At 37.4% G+C, this 9041-nt stretch overlaps 1 protein-coding gene across 2 annotated transcripts in view; it reads right to left on the bottom strand.

Moving 5' to 3' along the window:
- EFTUD1 (elongation factor Tu GTP binding domain containing 1) overlaps positions 1-9041 on the bottom strand; it is a 147271-nt gene that overhangs the window by 17748 nt on the left and 120482 nt on the right. For both annotated transcript variants that reach the window (XM_011938355.1, XM_011938356.1), the window contains one exon: positions 3930-4888. In XM_011938355.1, the coding sequence (XP_011793745.1) occupies positions 3930-4888 (959 nt within the window). The remainder of the gene's footprint in view (positions 1-3929; positions 4889-9041) is intronic.

Below are 9041 nucleotides of genomic sequence, written 5' to 3'. Positions count from 1 at the left end.
GCATGCCTGTAATCCCAGCTACTCGGAGGTCAAGTCAGAAGAATTGCTTGATCCTGGGAGAAGAAGGCTGCAGTGAGCCGAGATCGCACCACTGCAGTCCAGCTGGGGCAACAGAGGACAGGAAAAAAAGAAAAAAAGGAAAGATCATTTCAAACACAGAAAAAAAAAATACAACTAATGCACACCATGACACCATGGGTTCTAGGATAACAGACCCTAAAATAAAATTCCTTTGCAGAGTAATAAGAGGGTCTAAAAGAAATCAATCACGAATGATTACAATGACAGAAAAAGGAAGAAAGCCCCTCCCCAACCCGTATATTAAGAGGACATGCACAGTAGACGGAAGAAGAGGATACCAACTCAGGTGGATCAGTAGCATGTCCAAGATGCTCAAAATCAGAACAAGCTGAGTGTATGTACCAAAGTAAAAGAGCTAAAGACAGTGCAAAGAGCTTTTTCCAATACAGGTTGAGTATCTCTTCTCCAAAATGAGTGGGACCAGAAGTGTTTTAGATTTTTCATTGTTTTAGACTTTGGTATATCTGCATTATATACTGTTTGAGCATCTCAAATTAAAAAGTTCAGGCTGGGCTCGGTGGCTTACACCTGTAATTCCAGCACTTTGGGAGGCTGAGATGGGCAGATCATGAGGTCAGGAGTTCGAGACCAACCTGTCCACCATAGTGAAATGCTGTCTCTACTAAAACTACAAAAATTAGCCCAGTGTAGTGGCACACGTGTGTAGTCTCAGCTATTCAGGAGGCTGAGGTGGTAGAATTGCTTGGACCCAGGAGGTGGAGGTTGCAGTGAGCTGAGACCATGCCACTGCACTCCAGGCTGGGTGACAGAGTGAGACATCATCTCAGAAAAAAAAAAAAAAAAAAAGTTTCAAATTTTTGTTCATTTGGGATTTTGGATTTTCACATTTGGGATTCTCAACCTATATTTTCAAAATAAGGAGACATGTCTTGTGTACAACTTACAGAAACTAGAATCATGTTACAGAGGATAGCAAGAAAACAGGGGTTCACAATACCTATGTTACCTATCATTCTCTTCAGTAAGGAGAATGGTGAACAAACTACAGCAAGGGGAACAAGCTGAAGTGGGAGAACACTGAAGTTCAGGATAGCTCAGAAGTTGATGACTAAGTACTTAGCCTTCTTAAATGAGTTCAAGTCTCCAGGACCAGAATTATATCTCACAATGTTAAGAGAATCTGCCCTTTTGAGAAATTAGAAATAGTAAGGTAGGTACCAGACTACAGGCAAAAGGTAAATAATGACTAAACTTTTTGAGGATATAAACACTGGGTTCCGTAAATTGCAGACTAGAAAGCCATATGCTATTTTTCTGTAGCATTTTAAAGAAGCATTATAGGCATTTGTTCATGTTTATACAAGTATGAGGTAAATCTTGGGAGACAACATGGACTTTCTAATACAAAACATTAACCTAACCTTTTTTTTTTCTAACATGATTGGTAAGCTGATAATTTACCAATTATCAGGGACTGTTGAAGATGTAAAGGACCTTAACTTCATCAAAACATTTGATTTTCTACCTGAGTTTTATTTCTCATCAGACAAGGACACATGAAAAAAATGAGTAAGAAATCAATGTGTTAAGATGGTGATGATGTGACTTCTTTTTCTTGCCATTAAAATTTTTCTCCTGTTTACTGTTGTAACGTGAATTATGTTATATAACTTAAGAAAAAAATTAAGTATATAGACTCAGTACTCACACATAAAATATAGGAGTTCATACAACTACATAATTTCTACAGTCTAGTCAATTACCAAAAATTTGATTCTGCTCTTTGGGAAACAGAATGGGAAAACATAACTTGTTTTTTTTTTTTTTTTTAAAAGGAAATGGGATTGATTTGACTTCTCACATGAATTAATGAGAAGATGTAATTGCTAAATTTCATTAAAAGAAGAATGTTGTATTTCACGTAGGAGGTAACAGTGTAGACACAGACGTGTTCTCTACTGGTTGGAGGGTACGTGAGGTGCTGTGTTCAAATACAGTTGCTTTAAGAGGGATGCGGACCCAATAAATTATGTCCAAAAGACAACAACTGAAATGGTGAAAGGATACAGAAATCATAACAGAAAAATAGGTGAAGGATTTGGAGAGTTTTTCTCCTGGATGTAAAACTAGAAAACTAATGATTTCCTTCAAATACATAGAAGTGTTATTGCATGGAAGACAGATGAATGGTAGTACAGATGATTGGAAAGTAACAGGTGACGGATATTTTGCTCAATATAGGAAAAAAATCACTAAATCATGAAGCTGGCTGTGCACTGCCCATCAACAGAAGTATTCAAATAGTGGTGGTATAAGCATTTGTCGGGGTAGGAGAGACTGGAGAAAAGCTCTTAGGTCTTCAAAGATGTGAGGGATTAAGATTTCTTGATTTTTAACTCTTACTTCTGCCTTCTTAAATTAAGAAAATTCTCAATGAAAATGAAAAATAGTATCTGAGAATAGTCTAGATTGGTGTTTCCCAAACAAATCTACAGATTCCATAGCTGTTAATACGAATGCTGTATTCAAATAAGGTTGAGAAGCACTGTATATGACATGCCGTATTTGGAGATTTGATTCACAATGCACACTGGCCTTAACCCAGCTATTTTTCAAATGCTGCTACTGATGCTCAGTTAGTCTCACAAAAACCTTAATGTGATACAAGCCTAAATTTCTTCTGAAAAAAAAAAAAAGCTTAAATTTCTGCTTTCAGGAATTAATCAGCAAAAGAACCTTCCTAAAAAGAATGTAATTAACCACATATTGACTCAAAGGGCCTCAGGGTTAGAGGAAACTTAATAATTTGGCCGACTCTCTCATCCAGGGCTCAATCCTCCTTTATATTCTTTTCACTACTGAAACAGTTCCATGATCTTGAGAGAATAAGAGAACTACTGTGTGCCAGGTACTGTTCTGGGAACTGTATTTAAAAAAATTGTGTTATTTTAATCTTCACAATCTGTATGATTATCCTCTTCATTATAGATAAAGAAAGTAAGTCTCAGTGAACTAATATCAGTCAAAAGTCCAAAGAGCCACTAAGTGCCAGGGCTTCACATCTCCTGAGATCTTAAAGGCTGCTTCTCCCAAAGAGAAAAAAATCAGGAATAGGATTTGATATAATGGTTAGTAGTGACTAAAGCCCCAAATAATTTTCTTTTTCAGAAATAACCCAGAATTCACAAAAACCCTTTTTTGTTATGAGTACAAGAATGTTGCCTTATTCTTTGATCATTTTCAGAACAACTTTGGTTACCCAGACTGATATGCTTATTTGCTTGAGATAAAATGCTGCACAGGTTTGGATGGTAACACATACGAGCAGTTTCAACTTCATTTAGCAGACCTCTCATTACAGGATTCTATTTGTTGCAAAAGAAAAGATCTTTAGTAGTCAGGTTTTTCCCCTCTCAAGATTTTAATATTTATGACATCTGGCTTTCAAAGATCTTACTTTGTTAGTAAATCAGAAGATGGTATAGCTTCTGCAAAACACACTAAATGAATTTAAGATTTTTGGGTCTGCCGGGTGCAGTGGCTCATGCTTATAATCCCAGCACTTTGGGAAGCCAAAGTGGGTGGATCGCTTGAACTCAGGAGTTCGAGACCAACCTGGGCAACGTTGTGAAACTCTATCTCTACAAAACATACGAAAAACTTAGCTGCACATGGTGGTGTGTGCCTGTAGTCACAACTACTTGAGAGGCTGAGGTGAGAGGACTGCTTGAGCCTGGTAGGCAGAGGCTGCAGTGAGCGGAGATCGTGCCACTGCACTCCAGCTGCGGTGACAGAATGAGACCTTGTCTCAAAAACAAGATTTTGAGTCTAGGAGACTTCACTGTTATTCAGGGCATTTCTTACTATCTTTACCTTTTTTTCCTTACCGAGAACATCACCGGTGGCCATGATGTCACATGTGTACATGGCTGCCATGAGGCGCTGAGGTTTCACTTGCAGTGCATAGCGACATGCTTCTTTCATAGTGGCAATTAGCTGTCCTGAGATAGGTCCATAGCAGTCAGTGAGTGGAGATTCTCCTTTCTGGGATGTCCTCTTCTCAAAGGCCTCAGAGCAGCCATCTTGTAGCTCTTGGTTTTCATTTCCACCAGAACAGGTTTCATTTTCCTCCTGTCCCTCTTTTGCCAGATCACTTGCTCCTTGTTCCTCAAATTTACTTAGGTCCCATTTTTCCAGAATAAAACAGACACCCATGAGAGGCTCCTCACACATGGGGCCAGAGAGGGTTGCCAGTTGGAAGCCACTCACAATGCTATTGCCCAAATCTCGGTATCTACTGGCTTCTTTTGAAGCTTTGGCAGCTGGACCTGTCCATATTGAGTTCTGAAAGTCTTCACTTTTATTGACTAGTATGTTGGGCCCACATTTTCTTGGGCCAAATGACCAGATTTGGTCAACAATGTTCCTCCATTTTCTCCCTGTTAGGTGTTGCTCTAGTTTTCCTTTGAATTCCCAAATTTTCTCTTGGGTCTTCTGATGAATGACCTGAGTATTTTCACCCTCATTCAAAGAGGATGTCAACTGCTCCATAGAACGAATCAAATCACTATTTTCCTCCAGAATCTGGGTGACTTCTTCTGGAAGGGGCATGGCTCGAACACTGAGCGTGGCAAGTTTATTGGGAGTTGTTATGGTGATTAGTCCAACAGAGTCAACTTGGATTCCTTCAGGGATTTTGTTTTGATCTTCTTTCATTTGGTGTATGACTGCAACTTTTTGCTGTTTGCCTATTTCTTCATTGACCATGTCAACTTTTGGGGGTTTTGTGATTGTTTCTCTGAATGGAATAATAGGTTCGGATACACTGATATGAATCTTTGCAAACCTACAGACAAATTCAAGAGAAATAACAGAAGGTTAAAATCAAAACAGCATCAAAGCTCCTGTGCAGAAATTATCACACAGTGGAGATTCTGTAAAAACATAGGAACATAAAAATTATCTTACTATGAAAGATCTGCAATTTACATTATATCACAATTCAAAAACTGCTTTCTTTCTGGTTGAAAAGACTACTTCTAATGGGAATATACCTCCAGGGAAATCCTTGCATGTACTGGAATTTCACTCTTTTTTTTTTTTTTTAAATTTTCAAGATATATAAACTACCCCTTTAGATAAGAAAGTTTTGAGCAGAAAATAAACATTTTAATATATGAAATATGAATTCTTTAAAACAGTATTTGCCAATCTAAGAGTGTGGACAAGAAAAGCTCAACGATTAAAACTCTAAATAGACATAGAATCACAGAACCTCAGGATAGCTAGTCAAATCTTCACAATGTATTTGGTTTTGATAACGAGGCTTATAGCAAGGCTAGCATGATCCATGAGTTTGTCTAGAGCAGCACTTTCCGAAAGAACTTTCTGCAATGGTAGAAATGTTCATGTTTACTGTGATTGCTGAGCCCTTGAAACGTGTCCAGTACAACTGAATAAATTTTTAGTTTTATTTAAATTTAAAAAGGCATATATAGCTACTAAGCATTTGAAATGTGGCTTGTATGACTGAAGAACTATATTTTTAATTGTATTTGATTTTAAACAGCTGTATGTGGGTAGTAGCTACTCTTCTGGACATCATAGCTCTTGAGCCCCAGTCTGCCATCAAGTTCAGAAAGTCCCTTTTTCCACATAATATCAAGTTTGATACTGTTGTATATTGCATATTTACAATCTTGTTAAATATTCACAGGATATACAAGATAGACTGGACATTGTATGTTTTTAAAACTACTTTGATATTCAAACCTGACAAACACAGTATATATATTCTGTAGTTCAATCTTACCTAAGAATTCAGATATAAAATCTAAGATAAAATAACAAAAACTAAGGATATGCAGGTGTGTGCATTAAAAAAACTTGTTATGTATGAGGCACTGTGTTAAGTGTTTTACATGTAGTATTTCTTTAGTAGGCACTAGTACTATCTAATTTTGTAGAAGAGGAAACCAGATAAGAAATATTAAGTAACTTCTCCAAATAGCCTGTAAGTGGAGAAGCTAGGATTCAAATTTAGGTCTGACTTCAGAATCCACACTCTCGGTCATTATGCCATACTGAAAAATGGAGTTAGTTACACAGTACGTTAAAGGAATAATTTACTACAACACTATAAAGTTTGTATTATAGGTTATATGAAAATTAATTTGTATTAGAAGATCTGTTAAAATAATACCACATTAAAAATGTCAAATAATCTATGTAGCCACTTTTAAATATGCTAAATTGGCATTTAATAAGATTCAATACCTATTCTTGATTTTAAGAAAAAAGCCACTTAAAAATCTTAGGAATAGGAAAATATTTCTAAAATTATCATTACATAGGGAAAATATGCTCATATACTTAGAACACTCAAGAAAATCAACTGCAAAGCTACTGAAACTACGAGAGAGTACACATCTACGACACTGCCCTCTTATTCCTGTAACATAGTCAAAAAAGCTATGAGCTACTTTAGTCGTTCTAATTCCTGAAGCTCCCAAGAATTCTCCTGTAGTAATCATTTATATGATTAATTAAAACCACTCCAAGCTGTAGAAGGAAGTGTGTGATGGTTGCCATGCTTACAAAGCACCTCAGGACCAAAGGTTCTTTAAGTCCTAGCAATGCAGAGCCTCTGATTACACTAAAAAAAGTGCAGTAGGCTCAGGCTACATCATGGCAATTTCCTGTGGCTTCCTGCTCTGATTACTACTACCTTGAGATCTGGATGCTAAGAATTCTGACAGTTTCTCTGGCCTGGAGACAACAAATAGTCTCCTTGTCTCCCATTCCTGGACATAGTCTATTCCTGAAAAAGTGTGTAGAAGTTGAAAAAGATTATATACTACCAAAAGGTAGGCTCTGTCCTATGAGAACTAAAAAAATTCTATAACATTATACACATTCTTAATGTACGCATAATTATGAAATGTAATAGTCATACAGAACAGTGCACAAAACAAAAATCTACTTATCTATGATAACTTACCTCAAAGTGAACACCCACGTAAACTACACGGTATAGTCAAGAAACAGAACATTCAGAATAGCCCTCGCCCCAGGCTGCCTTTTCCCAATGCCATGAAGTATGAAGGTAACTGCTACCCTGATTTTTATTGTAATATCCTCCTTTTCTTTTTTTTTTTAATCACCTAAACATGTAACCCCTTATACTCCACAGTTTGGTTTCGACTGTGTTTCTTTTTGTTCTTTTTTTAAAACAGGGTCTCACTGTGTCACCCAGGCTGAAGTGCAGTGGTGTGATTATAGTTCACTGCAGCCTCGAACACCTGGGCTTAAGCAATCCTCTTGCCTCAGTTTCCCGAGTAGCTGCACCACCTGCCCTGCCTGAATAATTTATTTTTATTTTTTTTAGAGATGAGGTCTTGCTATATTATCCAACCTGGTGCACTACGTTTTGAACTTCACATAAATACAAACAAACACTTTTTGGGGGAAGTGAAGTGGCTTCTTTTGCTCAACATTATATTGTGAGATTCACCTATGTTTTATATACTTGTTGTTTTGTTCACTGAGATCATTCTCTAGAACTCCATTGGATGAACATGTCTTTATTTATTTATTTATGTATTTAAATGTTTGAGTTGTTTCCAACTTTCGGCTACTAAAATTTTATTGCTATGAGGCCAGGTAAGGTGGCTCATGCCTGTAATCCCAGCACTTTGGGAGGCCAAGGTGGGTGGATCACTTGAGGTCAGGAGTTTGAGACCAGCCTGGTCAAGATGCTAAAACACTATCTCTACTAAAAACACAAAAAATAGCTGGGCATGGTGGCGCACACCTGTAGTCCCAGTTACTCAGGAGGCTGAGGCAGGATAATTGCTTGAGCCCAGGCAGTGGAGGTTGTAGTAAGCTGAGAGTGCACCACTGCATTCCAGCCTGAGCGACGTGGCTTTTCTCAAAAAAAAAAAAAAATTGTTGCTATGAGTATTCTTGATGCACATTTGCCTAGCTCTGTGTTGTGTATATATAGAGTACAAATGGGAGATTTGCCAAGCCACAGGAAGTGCCTATCTCTCATCTTAGCAGATCATACCAAATCATATTCCAAAATAGTTGTACCAATTGATATTCCCACTAGTTGCGTAGGTGAATTCTTGTTGTTCCACATCTTTGCCACCACTTGATAACATCACTTAAAAAATATTTAAACACTCTAGTGGGTATGCAGAAGTATCTCACTTTGATTTTGAATAAGTTGAATAGTTTTTCATGTTTATTGGCCTTTGGAAGCCTCTGTTATGAAGTAGCTCTTCAAGTCTTTGTACAGTTTTTCTATTGGATTGCTGCCCTTCTCATTTATTTGTAGGAATTCCTTCTATATTGGGGATATAAGTCTCTTGTCTGTTACAAGTGCTACAAAGGTCTTCTCTAACCCTGTGGTCAGCCTCCTTATTATATTAATAGTGTCTTTTGATGATCAAGCTTTTCCTTTGTCATTGGTGCTCTTAATATGCTATTAAGAAGCTTTTTGCTACCCTGAGGTCTTGAAGATATTCTCTTATACTACCTTCTAAACACTTCACGGTTTTGCTTTTTACATTTTAACCAAGAATCCACCTGAAATAAATTTCTGAGTACATTATGAGGTAGGGGTCTAGTTTCTGGCATCTGGTAGAAGCTTCTACAGAATCCCACATAAATGCTGCAGCAGTTATTCCTTTTTTTTTTTTTGAGATGGAGTCTTGCTCTGTTGCCAGGCTGGGGTGCAGCGGCAAGGTCTCAGCTCACCACAATCTCTGCCTCCCGGGTCAAGTGATTTTCCTGCCTCAGCCTCCCGAGTAGCTGGGATTACAGGCGCACGCCACCACACTCAGCTAATTTTTGTATTTTTTATTTATTTATTTATTTATTTTTTTCAGATATCTTTATCAAATGGTGATTTCATTTTCTTTTTTTTTTTATTATACTTTAAGTTCTAGGGTACATGTGCATAACATGCAGGTTTGTTACATATGTATACTTGT

The sequence above is a fragment of the Colobus angolensis genome, unplaced genomic scaffold, assembly GCF_000951035.1.
Source record: "Colobus angolensis palliatus isolate OR3802 unplaced genomic scaffold, Cang.pa_1.0 Scaffold172, whole genome shotgun sequence".
In the NCBI taxonomy this organism is placed as follows: domain Eukaryota; kingdom Metazoa; phylum Chordata; class Mammalia; order Primates; family Cercopithecidae; genus Colobus; species Colobus angolensis.
The sequence above is the reverse complement of the archived record's forward strand: the minus strand, read 5'-3'. Positions and strand labels throughout refer to the sequence as shown.